At 34.4% G+C, this 22,954-nt stretch overlaps 4 protein-coding genes and 8 non-coding genes across 15 annotated transcripts; 4 read left to right on the top strand and 8 right to left on the bottom strand.

Moving 5' to 3' along the window:
- The first annotated feature begins 1 nt into the window (after nt 1).
- Nucleotides 2-2,460, top strand: bus-28 (uncharacterized protein). The gene is made up of 8 exons (NM_072148.2): nt 2-240; nt 782-922; nt 971-1,048; nt 1,240-1,351; nt 1,403-1,486; nt 1,531-1,610; nt 1,989-2,106; nt 2,151-2,460. The coding sequence occupies exons 1-8, from the start codon at nt 4-6 to the stop codon at nt 2,333-2,335; spliced, it is 1,035 nt and encodes a 344-aa protein (NP_504549.1). The 5' UTR covers nt 2-3; the 3' UTR covers nt 2,336-2,460.
- M03F8.6 (Neur_chan_LBD domain-containing protein) lies at nt 2,395-3,416 on the bottom strand. Of its 2 annotated transcripts, none has more exons than NM_001356653.3 (3): nt 3,140-3,416; nt 2,934-3,092; nt 2,395-2,804 (listed from the first exon to the last, which is right to left on the bottom strand). In NM_001356653.3, the coding sequence occupies exons 1-3, from the start codon at nt 3,407-3,409 to the stop codon at nt 2,553-2,555; spliced, it is 681 nt and encodes a 226-aa protein (NP_001343860.1). In that variant the 5' UTR covers nt 3,410-3,416; the 3' UTR covers nt 2,395-2,552. The 2 variants fall into 2 exon arrangements, with proteins under 2 accessions (NP_001343860.1, NP_001343859.1); NM_001356654.2 differs by having other exon boundaries at nt 2,395-2,810.
- Nucleotides 3,417-3,925: 509 nt separating this feature from the next.
- Nucleotides 3,926-4,048, bottom strand: M03F8.9. The gene has a single exon (NR_068817.1). It is a non-coding gene; the product is annotated as an Unclassified non-coding RNA M03F8.9 (non-coding RNA).
- A 1,779-nt stretch (nt 4,049-5,827) lies between these two features.
- Nucleotides 5,828-5,977, bottom strand: M03F8.10. Its single transcript, NR_068818.1, has one exon. It is a non-coding gene; the product is annotated as an Unclassified non-coding RNA M03F8.10 (non-coding RNA).
- Nucleotides 5,978-8,768: 2,791 nt separating this feature from the next.
- pcm-1 (Protein-L-isoaspartate O-methyltransferase) lies at nt 8,769-12,451 on the bottom strand. 2 transcript variants are annotated; one of them, NM_072150.7, is made up of 7 exons: nt 12,219-12,451; nt 11,652-11,788; nt 11,367-11,471; nt 11,191-11,313; nt 10,396-10,479; nt 9,439-9,504; nt 8,769-9,386 (listed from the first exon to the last, which is right to left on the bottom strand). In NM_072150.7, the coding sequence occupies exons 1-7, from the start codon at nt 12,271-12,273 to the stop codon at nt 9,279-9,281; spliced, it is 678 nt and encodes a 225-aa protein (NP_504551.3). In that variant the 5' UTR covers nt 12,274-12,451; the 3' UTR covers nt 8,769-9,278. The 2 variants fall into 2 exon arrangements, with proteins under 2 accessions (NP_504551.3, NP_001122844.1); NM_001129372.4 differs by having other exon boundaries at nt 9,151-9,386; nt 11,670-11,788; nt 12,219-12,405.
- mcp-1 (GDP-D-glucose phosphorylase 1) lies at nt 10,443-17,742 on the top strand (the record flags this gene model as incomplete). Of its 2 annotated transcripts, NM_001028468.4 has the most annotated exons (12): nt 10,443-10,492; nt 13,510-13,600; nt 15,062-15,208; nt 15,882-15,995; nt 16,164-16,271; nt 16,324-16,623; nt 16,671-16,786; nt 16,872-16,952; nt 16,996-17,150; nt 17,274-17,362; nt 17,416-17,493; nt 17,551-17,670. In NM_001028468.4, the coding sequence occupies 12 exons, from the start codon at nt 10,443-10,445 to the stop codon at nt 17,668-17,670; spliced, it is 1,449 nt and encodes a 482-aa protein (NP_001023639.1). The 2 variants fall into 2 exon arrangements, with proteins under 2 accessions (NP_001023639.1, NP_001379651.1); NM_001392523.1 differs by lacking the exon at nt 10,443-10,492 and having other exon boundaries at nt 17,551-17,742.
- A 2,869-nt stretch (nt 17,743-20,611) lies between these two features.
- On the bottom strand, nt 20,612-20,760 carry C10F3.12. Its single transcript, NR_068819.1, has one exon. It is a non-coding gene; the product is annotated as an Unclassified non-coding RNA C10F3.12 (non-coding RNA).
- A 344-nt stretch (nt 20,761-21,104) lies between these two features.
- On the top strand, nt 21,105-21,247 carry C10F3.13. The gene has a single exon (NR_068820.1). It is a non-coding gene; the product is annotated as an Unclassified non-coding RNA C10F3.13 (non-coding RNA).
- C10F3.14 lies at nt 21,130-21,277 on the bottom strand. The gene has a single exon (NR_068821.1). It is a non-coding gene; the product is annotated as an Unclassified non-coding RNA C10F3.14 (non-coding RNA).
- Nucleotides 21,278-22,100: 823 nt separating this feature from the next.
- On the bottom strand, nt 22,101-22,315 carry C10F3.17. The gene has a single exon (NR_068822.1). It is a non-coding gene; the product is annotated as an Unclassified non-coding RNA C10F3.17 (non-coding RNA).
- A 176-nt stretch (nt 22,316-22,491) lies between these two features.
- C10F3.10 lies at nt 22,492-22,631 on the top strand. The gene has a single exon (NR_068823.1). It is a non-coding gene; the product is annotated as an Unclassified non-coding RNA C10F3.10 (non-coding RNA).
- C10F3.11 lies at nt 22,521-22,661 on the bottom strand. The gene has a single exon (NR_068824.1). It is a non-coding gene; the product is annotated as an Unclassified non-coding RNA C10F3.11 (non-coding RNA).
- Nucleotides 22,662-22,954: the final 293 nt, after the last annotated feature.

Raw genomic sequence — 22,954 nt, forward strand, 5'->3', positions numbered from 1 at the left:
GGCATGACATTTCACAAGAATTCTTCCCGTCATTCGTTCCAATATCAACATCCATTCCGAGCTCCAGACGAAGAAGAAGAATTGGCTCATATTCATATCACAATACGATATGCTCTGATCGTTTTTGGATTGGTTCCGGTTGTATTGTTCCTGATTGGAATTTGGATTGCGGCACATCCACATTTTACAGAAGTGGATCCCACGCCGAATACGACGAAATATATCAGAGAAAATTATCATGTAAGTTAGAGTTCTACACTTTTGCACAGTAGATTTATTATCTAAACTGCTATGTTTTGCATAAAATTAGTAGATTTATGATTCTATGATTATATGATCTATTGGCTCGGAGGACAAAGTAGGCATACAAATGTCTGCTTGCTTGAACCTCAACCAAAACTTCAGCCAAACGCCAAGCACCTGAGTTAGCCTCACAACCCAAAAAAACAATTAGCAGGCAGGCAAAGCTTGGTAGGTAGGCACGAAACATCCCTGCCTACCATGGTAGACCTACATTATTTAATGACTCTATGTAAATCAAATTTTAAAGGTATTAAACGGCGCGGTTATTCCGATTTGTACCACATTCTGGCATTTAAATTGAGGGCCTCTGGAACCTTTTCCCGTTTCGATGGCGAGTAAAAAACTGGATATCTAACGCTAGATACGTTTAGTGCCCTCAATTATCAAAAAGTTCCTGACTGGCAGAGATCGAAAAGTCTTCCAAATTTTAAAAAAATCACCTATCTGAACTTAAAAAACATGAGTCATGACGTTCCAGGTTAATGAAACTAGTCCTAGCAGAATTTGGGTCTACTGGACAAATGGTGGTAAGTTTAATATTGATCCCTGGTGGAACAACCTATTTGTCAAAAATCAATCCGCCTATGTTTTTGGGTTTGGGAACCATAGTTTCTGTAACGTAAGCCTTTCTTCAATACAACAGTTAAAAAATTCTAATTAATTTCAGCCTCGCCTCGACAAATCGTATAAGTATACCTGGACAACATCGATATACCGAGCTTCCCAGCTGTACGCTAGTGTCCAGGTAGGATATGACAAAATGATTTGATATGATGATAAGGAAGGGATTGATCAGTGAGAAGATTTTGAATTGAAAGGGAATACGTATCTTGTGTTTTGATGACGTGGAGTGAAATGAAAATCATGGATTGAAAGGCGTTATATATAAAAAAATTTTGGGAGACTCGAAACAAATATTTAATTTTTAATTTCTAGACTGGATTCCGATATGGATTATTATTCGTGTTTCTTCCAATGGTTCTCAACTCATTTATCCTCGCCAAAACACTAGTTATTGAAAACAAAACCTTCACATCATTAATGATAGGTAAGTCTTGTTAAAGTCTGAAATACTATTCTTATCGTACATATGTTCTAGGAACCCTATATTTCTGCAATGAAGTTGCAATGCATATTTCATATTTTTGTGTCACGACGTTGCATGTGGAATTCGAAGGGAGTTGTGAGTCATAGTCGTTGTTTTCCAGAGAGAATATATTATTTCAGATATTCCATACAGCAGCGTCTACTTCTCAATTGCAATGATTCTGTCAATGTCGAAGTTGATGCTGAGAAATTTTACAGAGGTAAAGGGTTTTCGTTTGTTTCAAAACTATAGTTTGCTTTTTGGAAATTGTATCACTTGCCATTAAACTTCAAAGCTGACTTTTTTGAGCAATTTGGAAGTTTTTAAAACCAAATTCTGGGGTCTAGACTATCTAAGCATTACTCAGAAGATCTTCTCTCAAAAACGTGATTTTCCAACTCTTGCTATTCGCCAAGTGTGAGTTCCATCCAAAATGAGAACTGTAACCAATCAGCGATTTGCTCCTCCCAATTTTGAACCAATCAGATGGAGTGTGCAGAGTTTGAAATCTCTGATTGATTCGAATGTGGGCGCGGCTTTCATTTTGGAGGGAATTCAAACAGGGAAATTGGCTTCAGTTCGAAATTTAAATTTTCAGCCAATCGGATTAACAACCATACTACGAAGTGTTGGGCTTCTGATTATCATAATTGCACATGACCCACTGGCAGCCAACGTCCAAGATTTTGTGGATCACGTATACTGCGATACATTTGGTATAAAATCTCACTTTTTCTTATAATTAAAGTTCAATTTTCAGTTTCTCCAAAAGTATGCTTCCTCGAACTTGCCTGCATTGGTATCTTATTCCTTAATAATCTTTACGACGTAAATCAAACTCAAAATCTACATCTTGTAGTCTCACAGACTGCCGACGACCAAAGCATCCAGAAAATGGCAAAGAAATCAGTTTTCAGACGAGTGAAAGTAGCGAGGAGAGCCTGAATTAATTTTTTAAAAGAAAATTTGACATTTTAGATCCGGTGATTCTACTTTGATCTCAATTATAAATTATTAGAAATTATTATTGATAAAGAATGAATGCAATAAATTATTGATATGAAATAAAAAGAGAGAGAGAGAAGAAAATGGCCAATGAAAAGCAAGAGAAATCAATAATACACGTGGAATATTCTAAAGTATGGAGATTGCTGATGTATATCTATTTGGTCGAGTTGTTACTTTGAGCAAGAGTTGATGATTCGTATTTTTGAGTTGTGGTTGGTTGGGATATAACTGGAGAGTAATGAATTCCAATATGAAGATCATCAAAATAAATATTATCAGATTTTCGGCTGACTTTGTGAAGAGAAATGTGTTCGTAGTTTTTCACTTCTGATTTAGAGCTGATGAGATTGTAATTGATCCGTTCAGTTCCGTAGTTGTTGAACGAAGAGATCACCAAAGTAAGATCCTGGAACTAGAAAGCACGGACTAGTGCAAGAACGAAGGAATAAAAAAGGCTGCACTGTTACAGTTTTTTGGAGAAAAACTCAGTTTTAAAATCTATAATCAACATATAACGCTTTAAAAATGGACCAACCAATTTGTTTTTTTCATCAAGATCCAATGTTGCTTGATATTTCTGACGCAATGAAAACGTGCCATCGTAGTTCAATTCCAAGCTTTTTTGCTCCACAATCACATCCCATCCGTTTCGAATATATGTGTCCGGATACCAAGGTTGAATGTGAGATGGAACCTTAATTAATTTGTGGTTCTTTCAACAAATTTTTATTCAAAACTCACCGGAACTCGAACAGATCCAACAAAGCGTAATCGTTCATCTCTCCAGGTTTGAACTAACTCAAATAGGACACGATGGAAACTGATATCAATAATTTCCAAAGTGAGATTCACTTCTTGTCTGGATCTGTCCGGCGCACTGTATTTGTTGTATTCCATGAATAAATCTTCCCAATCAACATGATGAGGTCTCCGTTCGATTATTAGATCCTCGTCAATGGCAGATGCAGAAAGAGATGGTAATAAGCATAGAATAGTGTAGAAGAATATCATTCTGAAATTGATTACTGTGAGATTTCAAGAAAATGTATTAGAAGTTAGAAGAGAGAAAAAAAAGTTTTCAGCGAACTTTAGCAACCTCTAAAATGTAGATGAATATTTTGCACGTATTTTGTCAGTTGACAGTTTTTGATAAGACCAAAGAGCACCGAGATTTAAGCTAGAAAAGTAGAGCATGCGGGGGTGCAAGTCTAATAGGGAAAATACGATACTGATTGGGGATGAGTTACTTAAATTGGTTAATGAATTGCATCAAGTTTCTGATTCTTGGCCAACAATGTAAATCCTCGAAAATGAGAAAGTTTTTCAATTTAGTCAATATGATTAACATTGCTTTTGCCAAGATAAACTTTATATTCTAACGAAATCTTAAAATTAAAGGGAAAAAATAGTGCCACTTTGATTTGAAATCTATAAAAATGAGGATCCGCAACAAAACATTTTTTCTGAAATGGGAATGTTACAACAGAAAAAATGAGACACGTGAATGTTCAGGATGTAAAAAAGTTTTGGTGAAACCCCCCGAGGAACACATTTTTCATTTGGATCTTCGCGTGAATCGCTTTCTCGTTTTTTGTCGTCCCTCGGTGTTTCAATTCGGTGAAGCTCTTTCACTCAAATATAAATGAAACGGAGTGCACGTCTGTGGCCGCGGCAACCGGGCTCACCAAAAAAAAAAGATAGATTGGAGGCCTCTTTTCACACCTTTCAAAGGGCTCAAAGTCTCATGGGAGTAAGTGAGGAGAAGTACCAAACGAAAGGAAATGAAAAAAGAGAGCGAGAAAGGAGAGAAAGTTCATTGTCGATTCTTTTCAAATTTTCTACCATCGGCAGTATTTTTCCAGAAGATGTACTCTTGCAAAAAAATAAATTATGAAAACGTGAGGGTGTCGAAGAAACCCGAAAAATGGGGGAAAGAAACTGGTGGCAACAAAAGAGAAAGACGAAAAAAGGAGAAAAGAGTACGGATGACAGAATTAGGTTAGTTATATGTGGAATGGAAGACAAGAAAGAAAAAGAATGAAAAGAATAGATGTACTGAAAAAAGGGGAAGAAAATGAGGAAAGAAATAGAAATTGGTCAATGGGACATGACCGATTGATGCTGTTGGTTGAGTACACTAAAAGGATGAACACAAATGGGAACGATTATGTTTGGTTTGAAATTAAACTTAATTGGAATGAGAAGTAAAGTGGTAATTACAAGAGACTACGGTAGATGTAAAAGAGAAAAGGACCTGGCATGTCATTCATGGCCGGGCTCCCACTGGGTTTTAGAATGAGCCACGTCTGACTATGAGCCGGGAACTGTTTCTGAATTACGAAGGACTACGGTAGGTGTAAAAGATTAGACCTGAAAAACTTTTGGAAGCTATTACAAGTTTCTCGAATTTCTCAAAAAAATGAGAAAAGTTTCTTCGATGTTATCACAACAATGCCTACCTACAATTTTTCTGACCCCCACATAGACACTTGAAACTTATTCGTATAAAAGCACAAATAATAAAAAAAACTTATTCACTTACCTAATAATGTACATAATTACAATACTTGACTTTATGACTATCCGAAAAAAAACTTGAATAAGTTTGTTTACGTCCTATTCAACTAAATCACGGAAGAACGTAAAAAATGGAATATTTTTGGTCATTCCATCATCATTGCCTCGACTCCATTCATCATTCCTCCTCCACTTCCATTATTCAGAAGGAAAGCAAAAATTGAGATTTCTAGCAAAAAGCAATCGACTTTCAGAATATACATTGGCGTTATACATTTAAATTTTGAAGGGAACTGCAATAGCTTTCATGAACCTTCAAGATTTGTAGCGCTTTCACCCTTCTCAGGATCTGTTTTAGTTAAAAAACCTTTTCCAATTTTGGTCGTATTCAAGAAATTAGACTCTTTGAACGTCGATAAAACTCCAATTGATGTCTAGTGTGGGATCTTCTAAGAACCCATAAAATACGGGACGGGAAGAGTGACCGAAATGGAAAATGGAATAGGAAGCCGGAGGCCCGTAGAAAAAAGGGGAGGAGAAAAAATAAAATTTATGATAGGGGGTTGAGGATGCAGCTTCTTCTTTCGCTCACCAAGGCTCCACAAAACAATAAATTATAGTAGTTTCCGTCCGTCCCACAAGTGCGGAAATTGAAAAATTTTTGGAGATGGGTGGAGAAGAAGCAGAAAGTAATTATATATCAACACTTTGAAAACCGGAAGCAAAAATATATACATCATAGGAATATGATATGAGAATGACGTTGAAATCTAGGATTGAGGCGCTTGAAAAAATTCCTAACAGGTTTTGCTAAATAATTTAAAAAATTGAAAAAGTCCCTAAAGTACAGCTTTCATCAAGTTGAAGATCCTTCTAGTGGAGTTCGTTTAATTCAGTTTTTGGTCGTATTCAGATATTTATTTTTATTATAAAACCGTTGTTTTTCGTTTTTCCATTATTCCACAATTAAAAGGTTTACAGATCGGATTTTATAATTTTTGTAAGTTTCAAGTACCGTACTCTCCACAAAATACAGTTCGAATGAAGAAAACATTACTAACCGGAAACAATCGGTATAGTTGCCTAAAATTCAATTTTTTCGAAAAATTAAGTAAAGAGACAGTTTCCTTACGCTTCTCGAAGTTTACATCAAGGTTTTCAAAACACTTCAACTTGAACTTTCAATTGAACTCATTTTTCTAACTTTCAATTTGATATAAAATTTAAGAATCTGTTTAAAACTGAGAAAATCGACTGAAAACGCATAAAATGCGTGGACACTCTTCTGACGCTCTAACCGAAATATGATACCCTATAGAAGGACATCGTTGTGTTGAAAACTGAAAACCTAACTCTTCCATTAAATGTGCTCAAACAAAATGAAGCTTCAAACAATTGCTCCTACAAGAAATTGACATTGTTTGTATGCAGAGCCAGAAAAAAACACGGAGGACATCATTCCACCTCACTAATTTTGCTAATGGGGTTTTCAGCAATGAGTGGAGATCTGCTGAGAACGGAAGAACGAAGATGGGAAATTGGATCAAAATATTTGTGTATGTGTGTTGAGTTTTGAAATTATTTGTGATTTCTGAACAGTTTAGAGTGTTTTTTTTTTGGGAATTTTGGTGTTCTTTTACTTTAATTTGGTTAAAGAATTCACTTGACAAAATCCGGCACCTCACTTAACTAATAGCAACTATGTTTATATTTTTGGAAACGAATTGAAGAAGTTAACAAAAAGTAGAGCATTGAACTGAAATAGGTAAACTGATTATCAAAAAATAATTAAAATTTGGTCTATAAAACAAAAACGAAGACCATTTTTTAACTACTTTTCTTTTCTTTTCTTCATATTTTCAACGTGCGTATGCAAAGACACGTCATTTGCAATGTCTACCCCTTCCCCGGACCACCACGAAAGACCCATTTAGACACATACCACCGCTCACTAACAATATCTTTATGTCTCAATTGTTTCAAGAGAAACTGCAGAAACACGGAAAGAATAACGAAAAAAAGAAAAGGAAAAGGTAAGATAGAAGTAGCAGAGAAATGGGAAATAGAAGAAGAATAAGTAATATGAATCGTTACAAAACACTGAACCTCAATAACAAAAGCACGAACAACTCGGGGTGACTAGAAAAGAAATGGAGGACAAAATAGTGTGGGAAACTAGAAAATGATGAGGAAAAGTGTGAACGATTTCTGAAATTTTGAAATTTGATCTCATTTCTAGAGGAATTTAAAGATTTTTATATGAATTTCTGAACTTAGAATGATGAAAAAGTGCAAAGTATTATCCGATTTCATTTTTTGGAGGAAAAAGCAAATGTTGAAATCTCTAATCCATCAATTTCTAAAACGTTTTATTTTTCAGAATTTCAGATTTGTTTAAAAAAACCGAATTTCGGGAAAAATTGATCAGTTGGGACCCACCATGAGCAAAACTTTTTTGCTACCGTACTCACAAGTACCGTATTTTCCCTACTTGAAGCAGGCGTGGTGAAACTTTAATAGGCGACATACGATAATTTAAAAGTTAGGTCATCATGAGATCTACTTTCCAAAAGTTTACGTGTGAACTAGCACATCGCAAGTTTGAAAATATTGCCAGTTCTGGCTCAAGAAAGAATGTTTTGTTTATTTTCAACTGTGTGAATTTCTCACTTCGCAACATTTTCGGAGAAAAACAACTTCTATTGGAAAATAAATTGCATTTTTATCAGCTCCTAAAATCTTACTATACACATTACCCCATTTCCACAAAGTGGTACATACTCTTTTTCACTAAAATCTTTCAGCAGAAGAAAAATGTGAAAAGCTAAAGTCATTGAAACGCTTTAAGCAGAAAAAAAACGAAACGAGAGTTCACAGTTGGGATGTGGTTAAGAAGGAAAAAAGCTAGCGAAACAAAAAGAACATGTGCGGAGCCTTGAAAATTGATGAGTTTTGTGGGTTTGTGGCAGAGAGGGTGGTGTGTATGAACGAACGACCAGAAAACGAAAGAAATTGACAATTGGAAGGAGAAAAGAACTTTTGAGTGATGACTTTTTGAAACAAAAATGGAGAAATGATTTTTTTGGATGCGTGAAGTTAGATTTAGAGGGAAGTACCTAGCTGGAAACATGTGCAGCTTCATTTTCCAAAATTTAAATACAAATTCTAAAATGTGACAAATCTATCCACAGTTACAGTAACTAGTACTTTATTTTTCAGAAAAGTATGCAGGTGTCTTTGGTGAAAAGAGACGACTGCAGTTTTCTGAAAGAAAAATACTCTAGAAAAATGTGCCGTTTTTCAAATATTCGGATTTTCAGTAACCGGCAAGTTCTGCACATCCAATTTTGTATTTTTCGCTACAATACTACGGGTCTCACCATGACAAATTTTTGTTCAGTGCTAGATGCTGTGCGCCTTTAAAGAGTACTGTAACTTAGAATCTTCGTTTCTGCGGAACTTTATTGAGTTTTCAAGGAAACTGAAAAAAAAAGTCAGTGAAAATAATGAAAACACCCAAATTTTAGATAAAACCGATAAATTTTTTGAATTTAACAAAATTTGTCGGGTCGAGACCGGGTACCGTATTTTAAAAATCGTAAATTATGGTCACATGGTGGGTACGGTCGATTTAATTCATGACTGTCCACTTTCTTGTTTTTTTTCCGGTTTGTTTGGTTCTTCTTTTGACACAAATCAGTTTCTTTTTGGGATTCTTTTTTTCGGAAAAAATGGGAATAAGACATTGCTTTTCATTTTCGAGGCACGAAAGATCTGTTCGATTAATGTAAAGGTTCAGCTCAATTTTTGCGCATCTGTCAACCCCTGTGTCTACAATACCCGACTCGAAGGCTTTATTTTTTAAAGAAAACTCTAAATGAACTTTTTCTGCAAGAAAATAGCACTCGATCAAAGATCCCTACGCTATCCAAAACAACAATTAAGTGCTTTTACCGGAAAAGGACAAGATGAAATGATTCCGGTGACTTGTCAATCATTGCTCAAAATGGACAATCCAGATAGTGAAGGACATTTAAGTTTTCGATTGTTGACCAAAACAGAAACGATAAAAAAGTAAACGACATAGTGTAGTAGGAAAACGTAAAACAAGAAGAAACTGAGTTATGTCTTCTCAAAAACTCGGCTCCTCTTCTCGCTAATGAATGACACTTGACGTAGACGAGAGTAAGGGTTCCTAGAAAAAAAAAGCATTTGAAGAAATAGTTCACTAATTTTTTGACAGAAGAACACGGTTTATATGTACACGCAACATTTCAAAAGAAAACCTGAATCAAAAATAAATAGAGATGGTATACAATATGCACAAGTTGAGTATATGTACAAAGGGAGAAAACATTGAAATTTAATTGCGGTTCCATTGTTCTTCGCGACTTGTCAATGGCACGTAGATCACGTGTTCCACAATCTTTTGCTCAATTTTTCCATTGATCTTATCGATTTGCATGAAGACCTGAAAGTGGTTTAATGCATAATATGCTATGTATTATGAATTGAAAGCTAACCTGATTTCCGTCGACTTGTTCAACCGGAATCATCATTCTGCCACCTTCAGCCAGTTGATCCGTGAGCTGAAATATTAATTGCATAATTAAAAAATGGAGCAGCGCTAGTGGGGAAAGTGTTAAAAACTACTCATATGGAGCTAAATGACTAAAGGGATAATTACTCAGTTTTCGCCACTCATAATTTTGGAAGTCGACCGAAATAAACATTTTCCTACATTTTTATACTGTAATTCTGTTTTAATTATTCGTACTAAAACAATGTAGGAGTCGGAACATGCGACATTTCTTTGGATATTAATTTTGGCAATTTGCCAAAACTGTGACCGAAAATTATGGAAAATCTAAATTTTTTTGAAGTGTTTTATTATGATATTCGGCCGTCTTGGATCATTATAAATGTATTTAGACAAAATCCCCACTGGCACTACACCAACTTTACGACATAATTTTTTTAAACTTTCAATTAGCTTTGACAATAATTAACTCTGATAGTTTATCTAGATTTTGGATCATATTACACATGTAGGAATGTTGCCCTGTTTTATGCACCTTCTATGTTTCCAATCTGGTTAATTGTAGGATTTGGTCACAATTGCCAAAAATTTGAAATTCAAATAGGCTACGATTTGGTTTGACACTTTCATCGAATTTTGCATCATCTGTTCAATTGAACGTATTATGCTAATATTCAACGTGGTACTCTTGCAAACATATTTGTCTGTATCTGATCTTCAGAATTTCGAAACAGAATTATCAATATTTCTGCCGAGAGGCTCTTCCTTTCTTTTTTTATTGGTCAAAAAAGGGCATATAGAGAGACACCTCCTCATTGCCGATTCATGATTCAATTTGTGCATGTGTGCATGTGATCCGGACGGCACAGCAAGAAAAAAGGGGGAACCGAATTTCGCGTTTTTTTTCATTTTATTTCTTCTCGACCACAAAGTCACGTACCGCTTTGGGGACTCCTTTTGAAGCTGCTCCCACGTGAATTGCATTGTATGGAGCCTTTTCCGCGAATCCTTGACGACCGTCTCCCTAGAAATATGAGGTAGTTTTTAAATTCGTTTTTTTTTTCGAAAAAGTTTCGCTTTTTGTAACAAGTTTTGTGTACGCTTGATTGTGTGTCATTCTCCTTTTTGGTCAATGTTTCTGGTTTTTCGACTTTTATATATTCTCAAAAATCTACACTACACAAAATGTGTTTTTAATTTAAAATATAGCAAATATACTTTTCGATTTCATTTACTGCAAATTTTTAACAGTTTTTCAGAAGATTATTTACTTATTCAATGACGTTGATAAAAACCTGAAAATTGTAACTAAATGAATACTCGCAAAATAATAAAACTGCATGGGTGTATGCGCAGATTTCAAAAAATAGATTTTCTTCTACCGAATTCTCGAACAGTTTGAACTTCTGGCAATAAAAAAAAGTTTTTTAAAAGTCTGATAGCCACGTATATTGCCTTTTAATATTTAATTTTGAAAATCAATCAAAAAACATTGTGCGCCTGCGCAGACAGTTGTAGACAAGAGAGAGAAACAGAAAAGGCATTCCACTACTAATACGTGTACTAGTTTTTCCAGCTGTATTTAAAAAAAAAATCCACGTCTATGTGACCATGCTAGATAGTTTCAGTTTCATTTTTTATCTTCCCAAAACAGTCCTAGGTGAGTACAGCTATTAAAAATCAATCCATATGGTAGTGCAAAATGTTCGAATTCTTCGATTTTTTTAAAATTTACCTCAATAATGATAACATTTCCACGTTCCAATTGTTCACTGTGATGCTTTCTGATATTTTTCTCGCTTAATTCGACCAGCTGTGGCATATGTTCAATTCCAACAACCGTGCCATTTCGGCCAACCTAAATTACTTTTTTTTAAATTCCAATTATCTAAATCTATGCAGTTTTTATACCATCATTGCCATACAAACTGTCAAATATCCACTTCCTGAGCCAACGTCAAGAGCTTTGGCACCGGCAACCAGGTGGTTTTGTAGGTAGTCGAGAGCAGCTGCGTGCTGTCAATGAAAAAATGATAATGGGCGAAAGCGAGTAGGAAAAGAGCTGCTTAAAACTCAGTTGGCAGAATTTGCAGGTGTTGGCAGTTTTTTTTTGTTGTGTGGGAATTTAAATTAAAGCTTTTCTTTCAATTATAAATACTTTCTTACTTTTTTCCAACAATTTCCTCAAATTCTTACCATGTGAGGTGCAGAAACCGTTGCATTATATCCAATTCGTTGAGGAGCGTCTTCATAAGGAGCTCTCGGAGCAAAATCTCCACGATCAACGGATTTCATCGCATCGTAGGCTCTTTGACTGGCAAACACTCGATTATCTGAAATTTTAGATTTTTTTCATTTTTGACAAGAGTTTTGTGCTCGCGTTCCCCGTAATTATACAGAACTAGAATAGACCATTAGCCTTTCGTTTTGACCAATTTAGGATTAATTGAGTTTGTGTCTCGTGTCTTCTTTCTCAGACACTGCCTGTTTTCCTTCTTATTCAAGTGTTGAAGCTCTCAAATTTCAGGCTATCCTCGCGTTTGTTTTGAGAATTTTTGGTTTCTTACAATTGTGAATTCAATACATTTCGAACTTGTCTAGTTGCTTTTTTTGCTTAACTTTTCTTGCTAATTGTTGATTATATTACAAGAAATATTTACTTTTTCACAATTATTTCTTTAAATTTCTCTATAGGCCTATAAAAACTTCATATACATGTGTTTTTGAAGTTCAATATTTAAATTTTCGATTAAAAAAACCTACTTCTCAAATTATCGATGAGCTCCGAATTAGTCGAACCACTGGATCTCCATGCCATTCCTTTTGCCAAAGTTCTTGTAGTTAAAACGAGTAAAGTTGACACGAACTGAAGTCGTTTCATGCACCAGAATATGTAGAACTTTCGAGAATTTCACAGAAAAACAAGGTTTAGCTCCGGCTGTTTATCTGTACAATCGATGTTCTCTCAGACGTTATGGAGAAGAGACGCAGCGTATTAGAGGAAATGTTGGAGAGACGGAAAAGAAAAGTGACCGGTTAGAGAAATGGATGGTTAAATATGAGAAAGGAAATGAAAAATAGTTGAGTGTAATGAAAAACAATGGAAACTTAAATTAAAGAATGTGTCATGCCTGGATAAACTAATTCTACAGAATGCCAGGATGTTTACGTTGAAATGAAATAACTTTTCGAAAGAGCAAGAGCACCTCTAGTAGTTGTCTAGTTGTTTAGAGTGCTACTAGCTCTTCACAGCTGCCCTCTCACAAACTATCTGGTTGACCTCTTTTGTATGTGTAGTTTCGTTTACACGTAATGTGTATCGACATCTTTTGAACGTTTCATGTTTTGCGCTGAGTCATTGCAAATAGTCATCGTTTTTTAGAAATAAATTTTGCACTCAAAAATGATGCAAAATTTATTTGAAACTCGTTTCTATTTTTAAATATTTAATTTTTAAAATAACAAACAAAAATAAGCAAAATAGTTCACCATAAATATATTACAATACAACATTTCTTCCCCAAACTATATATATTTTTACTCACATTTTTTAAGAAACAAAAAATATTTGTCCTATTTCAAAAAAGAACAAAAAAAAAACGAAAATCAATATGTGCCAAATTTTGAGGTATCAAGTTTCCTACACAGAAAGTGCTAAATTCTTCTTTGTTGAAACATTTGTTTCAAATTAAAATAAAATACTTAAAAAATAACTAATTCCAAAAATCAAAAACTTTCTCCGAAGTTCCTACAACTGACTTCAAATTTCTAAATTTTATTAATTCAACATTCAAGTTCAAATACCTAACATGGTTGGACATATTCTATTGAAAATTTTCTTTATTTTTTCCTGACATCTTTTCTAACTTACTACTTAGTTTATATGTATGTGCTTGCTTGGTCCGAATATCCCGTGCTTTTTCATCTTCTCCTCCATCCGGCTGGCGTGGCAGCTCGTCAAATCCGTCTATCTGTGCTCTTCACCACACGCGTAACTCTTTTCTTTTCACTCTGTTCGTTTACTTCTCTAAATCTCCCAACTCTCGCCTTTCAGAAGACCCCGCCCCATCGACAAGATGCCAATGCGGAAAATCGTGATGTTGGGCGCCAATGCTCGTACGCAAAGATCAGTATCGTCTATACAGGTAAGATTTTAATTTGCATGTAGCCCCTAAAAGCCTAGAAAGTAAATTTTAAATATTCTTAATCATACGTTTAAATCGAAAAGACGAACGTTAGAGACTAGATTTGCTAAGATTTTTTTCTGATAATTATAACATAACGCTGCAAATACTTTGACAAAATATTTAAACAAAAACGCTCAAAAAATCAGTAAAGACACATACGTTTTAATACTCATGCCACTCTGCCTAAAAAATTGAGAAAATCCGTTTTTTTTAAATTCAAACTCGTAACCCTAGATTTATGTAGTGGCAAAAAATAATGGTTAAAACTTGTTTTTAATATTTAAAAAAATAAATACCGTATGGCACCCATTTCTCGACATTGGCATATCAAATGTCAATTTTCGTTTTAAAATTGAATTTTTAATTTTGGAATGTAGAAAAATAATTCAAAATTGTTTTTTAAAATTATATTTTTTCATAATTTTTCAATGAACCTCAATTTTGGAAAACTGATTTTTCTATGTCCCCATGATCACAAATTATTGTATTTCTAGCGTTTCCACAAATTCTCAACCCATATTTAGTTTTTTTTATCGTCCAGATTAACATATTCTTTTGTATTGGAATTTTTTTGTAAATCTTTCAAATCCCCTTTACAAAACTCTAAACTCGAATCAGAAGATATTATTTGAAGTCATACGACATTGAATTCTGAAAAAAGTATATCCGTGAGCCACATCTTCTAGAAAATGTTTTTTGTTTACACGACAAACACCTACTCAAAATTCAATTCTTCGAATTATTGTGCGAGCTTGTTTTGAGAAGAAAAAAAACAGGCAAAAAACGTGTTTAGTATTCCGTTTACATAATATTCAGCTCTCATTGAGCATATTGTGTCCGGTTGGGTAACCCGAAAAATGCTCGTTTATCACTCTCGTCATTCTAGGCTCCTTCAACTTCTTTTGGCGTTTTCTTTGGCATCCACGCATACACCAAAAGCAATTCAATTCTTCTTTTCTCTTTCCTCCTCCTTCTTCTCACTCGTGTTTTTTCTAAGTAAAAACTGGTGTTTCCCTAACACAACGAAATCGACAACCAATTTGTACTTTACGAGCTTGTGTCCACATGTTCACCATTTTATGGAATGTGAAATTGAATTGGTTGTGGCTTGGCGCCATGCCACAACGAAAATTTCAATTCTCAATTTTGCACTACATTTTGCTCGGAATAACATCGAAAACGCTAATGTAAATTTCATAATAATTGTGAAATTAAATTCACAAGTGCTTCCTGATGCTCTCTGGACCTTACGAATAAACAAAAAAAACGGGAAAAGACGAAAGAGATTACCAGGATTATTGCCGCTCTTCCACACTTCTATCACACAAACACCACTTTCAGCATTTGAACACTTTTGAAAGTTGAAAAAGAGAGAAACGAAGAGAGAATGAACACTCTCCAGAAATGTTGATCTTTCAGCTTCCCGCCGAATACTCACCTTCTGCGTCTTCTGCACCATATTTCAATTATTCACCTGACGATTTCATTTTGGATTTGAGAAGTCATCAATCGGACGAGATTTATGAGAATGGAAATTCTAATCACGAGAAAGATGAAAAGAAAGCGGTAATTTAGAAAAAGCTTTAAAAAATTATAGAATACTGTAACACAATTTTGGTCAACCATGATATTCTCTGACTTTTTGCATTGAATAATTTAATAAGAAGCAAGTGCGTAGAATAATCAAATATTCCAATTGACCATTTCCGTTTTAAGTTCAAATGCCCATTCCTTGTTAATAATAGACTCAATAATTTCTGAAATTTGATATTTTCGAGTTGAAAGCGGAGTAGCGTGAACAAGGATTAGCTTTAAAATACCCAAACTAGTCTGAAATTTAGAAATTTTTCAAGAGAAATTTGTTTTTCAATCATGAAAGAATCAAAAATCCCACTTCCAAAAACATGTATTTTCAAGATACTATTTTGGGTATAGCCCGTTCCTGGAAGTATCCCACTAGGTGCTAAAGTATAAAAGGTTTTTTTTAAATAAAAACTTGTTTTTCCTGCACCATTGAAATTGAAATTTTATAAGCTTTGTTTCTACCTGGTAGGAACAAATCTCCTGCCAGATTGAGTTCGTGGCGATACCCGCAAAATAAAACGTCTGTCTTTAAAATGATATCTCAAAATTTAACGAAATCCCCTTTCCCGCTACACCACCCTTAAATATGTTCTAAAACTAATAATTCTGAATATTATACACTTCTGATAAATTAATCATATACCTCGAATTGCAGCTCAAAGAACTTCTTCATGAGCGATGGGAAAACGCGAAACAGTACAATGCATTCAATTATCCACTGAACTGCATGTACAGATGTCTCGATGGAAAATATGATTTATCAATGCAGGTTAGCGCATATTTCACAAAACTATGAAAATATAAACTCACTGAATATCTCGCAGCAATCTTACTGTACTCTACCGTACTGTGTAAGTAGAATAATCTATGAGTGATTGGAAATCATGCTATCTGCAATATTCATTCTACAAAGTTGCGTAACTCATTCCATTTTCAGCTGAACATTGAGCGAGGCGAATTGCGACGGAAGCCTATGCACTTCAAAAATATCAAAGAACCCTTCAACCACTTGAGATTTAATTTTGCCAAGTTGCATGATCATGAGGTGTGTTTATGAATTTTTGGAAACGTTTTTTTCTGAATATTTACTTTTATAGATACTCTTCTACTTGAAATGCGACACGGATCCTATCAGCAATGATCTTCTAGACCGTCATTTAGTAGCTGTGAATGCATCACCACTGGAAAGAGACCATTCATTGATTGTTCCATCTGTAAACAAGTGTAGTCCACAAGTATTAACCCTTCAAGCAGTACGGATAGCTGTTGATCTCATGCTTCTTGTGGATGATGATATGTTCCATATTCTTTTCAATAGTCTTCTTGGACAAGCTTCCGTAAATCACTTGCATCTTCATGCAATGTATTGGCCATACGACTCTGATCTCATAAATCGAGTGAGCAGAATTTATTATTTACTTTTTTAAAACTTGTAAGCTTTCAGAAATGTGAACCTCTTCATGATGTACCTAATGTGTATGTGATTCGACCGCCTGTATGGATTTGCCCTGCCATCGTTTTTCAGCTCGACAGCCTTGACAACTATGAGCAATTCAAAATGTAAAAATTAATATTTTCACACTCTTCTAATGAAATCAATTTTGCAGTAAACATTATTATTTTAATTCAAAGTTTTACTTTTCAGGAACATCTACAAATGCGTCGAACACTTAACAGAATCGAATCAGGCTCACAATTTGTTCCTTGCCAGAGCACAACCAATAAGGTGCCACCAAAATTTCTTAAAATGAAAATGTTGTTTAATTCAGAACGACAGGCGCTGAAAAAGAAGAAGATCGACGAGGAGAACGTCCCCAATTGGTGACATGCTATGTGTTCCCTAGAATGAACATGATTGGTGCAAAACCTCCGTCGAACTTCAATCCAGCTGCAAACGAGCTTGCTGGAAATTTGACGTCTTACAGTAAGATTTTGGCGCACAGCATATTAGTAACAAGTTCAGAAAAGAAGTTTTAGTATAGAAAATAATATTAAGATTCAAATATATCCCCGCCTACGTTCTTCTAATACCTTTTTAAATTTTCAGCTATTCGTTTCTTCGAATCGGCTAACGAGCAATCAGTGATTCGAATTATTGAAGAAGAGGCATCATTAGATGATGACACTTTTAGGAGTGTAAGTTTCATTTTTCATTTAGTTATTGCCGGAAATTGTATTAATAATTTCAGCTCTGCTTCGACTTGGCTGACGTATTGATAGGAAGGTCAGTGGGCACATCACGACCTCAAGACCTGGATACACTTGCGGTAAGACCAATTCAACAACAAAAATTTGAAACCTTGATGTCTATGTGTTTTGTTCAGGGTTTGACGTCACCGGAAATCGACGAACTTCGCGACTCATTCCAGTCCTTCATGCCACGTTCGCCATCCATCAGGCATCGAAGTTCGACACGAGCTCAATCTGACGAGGGATCGAAATGATGTGAAAATTATTACTTAATTATCTTCCAAATTGTTCCATATCTGTTTTCGAGATGAATGGTTTACAGCTTTTACAGGTGTTTAGAAAAAATATTAAATAGTATAGTTTTTCAGAAAGAATCGACTTTAAAGTCTTGAAATCATGACTTTAAGAGTGTCTTGCATTTTCAGGAAAACAGATTAAAATTTGGAAATTGTGCTGCACTTTTTAACCCTTCCCAGCTCGTGGATCTCGTTCTGAGAAGCGCTGATATGGTAACTAAAAGGTTTGGCTTGTGTCAGAACCCGGAGAGTGGATTTTGGTGAAATATCGATATTTTTGCGAATAAGTTATATAAGTTTTTTTCCGTCGATTCTCAGTTTTCCGTTTATCCTGCTTTCTAGAAAAAATTGTTTTGGACGGAAAGAAAAAAGAAGCAAAAACTTATGTTCAAACATGTTTTTTAATAAAGATCGACTCCATGAAATCTTTTATATTTTGCACAATGAATATTCGAAATTAGCACCGCACTCCTGCAGCCGATTGGCTGTCATCATGCACACAAAAATTAGAAAATAAATTGGCTCGTGTTTCCCGATCGAACAATTGGTCCATCTTCTTCTCCTTATTTCTTACCCCGTTTTTCATTCATCTTCGTCCTTTTCCTTTGACTTGAAAATTGGAAATTGTGTTTTCAATTTCTTAAAATTCAAAAGAGCATCACTCAAAAGAGCATGATATACTCTTCCATTTCCTCTACATTCGCTTTTCACCCCGTATGATTAACTATTCAATAGAAAAATGGGAAAGGAAATGAATGTGAATGCAAACATCTTCTTACTGCATTCTCAGTTTTTCCAGATTCTAAACACCTTTTTTTAAAAGCACACTTTGACCTCATTCCTTTTTTATTGAGACACCACAAATCATTGAAACAAACGGCGGCAAAATAGTTTAGCTTGTGTTAATTAATGTGTGATTCCGGATGTCTTCCCCATTAAGATCATTTTTTGATAATGAAAGATCGCTTTCCAAAGAGTATTCTGCTCATTTCCAAATATTTTAGGGATATTATTGTATGTTAGTAAAAGCTTGAAACGAGCATTTTGTGGTAGATCTTATACCGTGACGAGACCCACTCAGAAAAACATCGTGCACCTTCATACTGAAATTTCACATTTTTACGAACTTACGAGAGTATTTTTAAGAAAGTAACTGGATTTTATTTACTAGCAAGAGAAATCTGTTTGAGTAATAAGAATATATTAGATTAAGGCTAAAAAAAATAAATATTACTCCGAAATACCTTGTTGCAGAGTCTAGAACTAAATTTTTTAATTATCATCCTATTCTGTATATTTCAGTATATTGGTTGCATATTGACAGCTTGGCGAAAATTCAGATTTTAGATCAAAGTTGGGGTTTTTTTCGGAAAAATCCTGGAAAGTCGCATCATGAAATTTGTGGTAAATAATCTTCAACCACTGATATGTTGCTGTCATAGCTAACTATCAGATAAAATGTATCTCAAACTATTTTGAAATTATTTTTTACCGTCAAAATTGGATAATTAGCTCAGCTTTCACCTATCATAATTTTAAAAAGCGACTAAATTCTCATGTATATTAATTTTTAATTTTATATTTCAATGGTGATTAATTTTTTGGAACTTGAACCTTTTATAATGTTCGAACCTGCACAAATACTCGAAATTACTCCGAAAAAAACCATCATTTTTTTTGGCAATTTGGACATTTTCCTAAACTTTGACTGGAATTTTTGAAAAAACGAAACATTTTTGGATTTCGCCTTTTAAAAAGTGAAAAAAATTATTTCACTGTATATTTTGTTATTCAACAGTTTTAGAATTATGCCTATGTTTTTTTTTGAAAACATATAAAAATATCATAAAAGGACGTTCTTCCATATCTGACCTCTGGAAAATGAGGTAACCCCATTTTCGTGAGCCTGACATCACTATTATTTTTCAGTGCAACTCCCTGTAGAAAATATCTGTGACGTCATACTTCCAAGAACGCGGTTTTATCGTTTTATGAGCATATGCCACTGAAACTACACCTGAAATAAATTTGTAATTTCAGTAAGGAAATTTTTAGTATAGGAAGCAATAGTACAATGTTATTCAAGCGATTGGTTGTATTCAAATGTATTTCCTTATCTAGGAATTATGATTTGCATAAAAACTGGAACAACGATGAATACTCCATTCTTAAGTTTTCTTTGAATGTGTCTATATTGTAGATTTTAAATCTAAAACGCAATCTCATTTGATTATGGGAGTGGAACTTAATAATTATTATTAATTCTCCATTTGCATAAATTCTAGGTCACGAAAATGATGCTGTATAATTTTTCAATTTTCTCTTCCTAGATTTCCGATGAAGTCTGATTTTTAATTTTTAGGCCTTTCATATTTTCGATTGCCTTGTTTTTGTATTGTCAAATTCTATGGCTTTTAAGTATTAATATTAATTTGAACATGCGTATATGGTGTTCTGAGAAAGTTCAAAACTCACGATTACCAGAAGCAAGGCAATTGTGTCTTCAGGTCTATGTGCCTGCATATCGCCTATTTTTTTGCATTTTTTCTTGTTTACAAAATATATATTTACTGTCTTTTGTCTTCTTCCTATTCAACTAAATTGTAGAAATTCAATGAATAGTTGATGCATAGTTTTGTACTTCGGCAGTTAACAAGTGTGTAGGCACGAAAAAGGCATAGGTCACCTTGAAGGCAGGCAGACACTATTCTGCCCGCCCGAGAGAGACTTTCTTGCTCTTTACAACTAGGAATTCAATTTGCTGCAATTTCAGTTTTCAAGACGAAAGAGCAAATTCCTAAACTTGATCTTATTTTAAATTCATTTTCTCCATGACATCTTCTGGTTAATCGGGAATAATTTTTTCAACATATTTGTTTGTTATGTATGCATGAATAGGAAACAAAACATATATGGATCATGGCGGATTCTTGAAGTATGCACGTCCGCTCTATTGAACTGTGAACCAATTTTGTGGAATGGAGAATTATGAGCACTACACAACTATCATTGCACTTTCCATTGTGGAATTTTTACCAACATTGTCGAACTACATTGGAATTTTAGGTTTTCTGATCGGACACAATAATTTATCTTTTACGGTACACGAAAGTGTGGCTTAAAATTTGATTTGTGTGCAATTTCTGAGCAAAAAAAATAAATATAAATTTGGTACAGCAGTTGACAAAGATTCGGCAACAACAGGTGGGCTTAACGCTCACTTCTGTAACTAAAAATTAATTGCCATGTACTTACAATCAGAGGTAAACTTCTCCTTTTCATAATTTTCCTATATTTTTTCTGAATAATTGACACATAAAACGTTTCAGATGAGTGCATCTCTTCCAATTTTCAAATATGAATTTTATACTAATTTTTGAATCTAATGCCACATCATCCATCAATTGAAACGTTGAAAAGTGGAAGGGACGGATCAAATTGAGAAAAAAAAAGAAACGTCAATCATCATTTCAGACTGACCCTCTTCTATCCCGCCCATCCTCTTCTGTTCCTTCTTTTCTTTCATTTTTCCTCCTTTTTTCATCCGATTTTGGCACTCAATCCATCCGTTTTTGGAAGACAGGGACGCCACAAATGTCTCATGTTTCTCAAATTTCTTCCGATGCTTCACTCAGACCACTTCTGCATTTTCTTTGCTTTCTCATCGCCTGAATTTCTTTTCTATTTGTATCCTGATGACTTTTGGAGGTCATGGTCCAATTTCCGTTAGTTTGGCTTATTCGACCTTTTAGAGAATTATTCATACCGTATTTTATAACGACGCGCCGTTATTCAAAATGGTTGAAGCTTGTCTAAAAATATTTTGGTTGAGAACTTCAGTAAAATTTGAAATCTCAGTTGCTAGGTTTTGGGCAATGAGTATTGCTCATTTACAAGTTGTGAAAAATAAATTAAATTTAAAGCAAAGGTGTAGTAAATTTCTTGGAATACATGAAGGTTTGTTGATTTGTTGATCAGGTAAATGTAACTTGTTCTAATATTCCAATTTTTGTTTTTCAAAAAAAAAAAATTCACACTGTCCTATAACTATAACATGCACCGAATTTTCTTTTTTTTTGATATGTCAATTGACAAAAACGTGCAATATATTTCTCTACGTTGCCGTGAAACTTTTTTTGTTGATAAAATTAAGGCAACCAAGTTATAAGCAGTCAAATAGCACAATGATCTTCTGCCGTTCATGTCTGCCTGCCTATTTGCTAACATATTACCTAAGTTACTTTTTGTTTGAATTTCAACTTTTTGAAACTCTAGTCAGCCCATCCTCTTTCTTTACCATATCACCGTTAAAATGGCTCAAACTCGGTTAGCCCGAAAGTAAACTTATTGAAACAACATTGCTTATCTCAATTCTCCATGTCTATAAAACTTAGAACTCAAACCCTTTATCTTCTTGTTTTTGACACGTTTCATATGAAAAGATGAATGGGTGGTCCCCAACTCTTTGTCTCAAAAAAACAAGGCTGACGATAAAGTCGACTTATGACTTTTGAATCATACTCGAGGGGATAATTTTTCATATAGAGCAAAGAGGAATTCAGAAAAAGAGAAACTTTGTAAATAACAAAACGAAGGATACAGAGTTTCACTATTTGCAAAATGTTTCCTTTTTGGAAAATATTGAGCTTAATCAAAAGTATTCTAGAAAAATGGCTTCATTGATCAGATTTTCTAAAACGCAAATAAGTTTTTTTTGCAGTTTCAATTCAATTGACGTTTGCAATTAGAGAAGCCATTTTTAACTTTCAGAAAAATTCCTTCAAAAATCAAAGATTGCATTCACTCTCCCTCAACTGACCTGGATAAGTTTCTCAAAAAAAATGATGTCGGTTGATTGATATTCATAAAGGAGTCTGACCTGAAGAGCTCTTGACGCAAAATGCTTGTGCAAGACGCTCCATCTACATTTTTCTTTAATTTTCCTCTGATTCATATTTGTTTTCCAACTCGAAATTTGTGATCTCTTCGAAACGTTCTTAAAATTTCATGAGCATGTTTTGTCCAAATTTCATTTTTTTTTGTTTCCCGTCCTCTACTATTTTTGGAAGATGAAGCATTGGGGAATTTCTCACTCTCATTCTGATTGAATGAATCGCACAACGAACTGCCGAATATTGACGAGAGAATATGTGTGAATGACAGACGACTGGGACTTTTATTTGAAAGATTGAGATGAAGATTTTGGATTTTTTTTTGGTCGTCTTCTGGCTCACATACTTTT

Source organism: Caenorhabditis elegans, chromosome V (genome assembly GCF_000002985.6).
Source record: "Caenorhabditis elegans chromosome V".
NCBI classification, from domain to species: domain Eukaryota; kingdom Metazoa; phylum Nematoda; class Chromadorea; order Rhabditida; family Rhabditidae; genus Caenorhabditis; species Caenorhabditis elegans.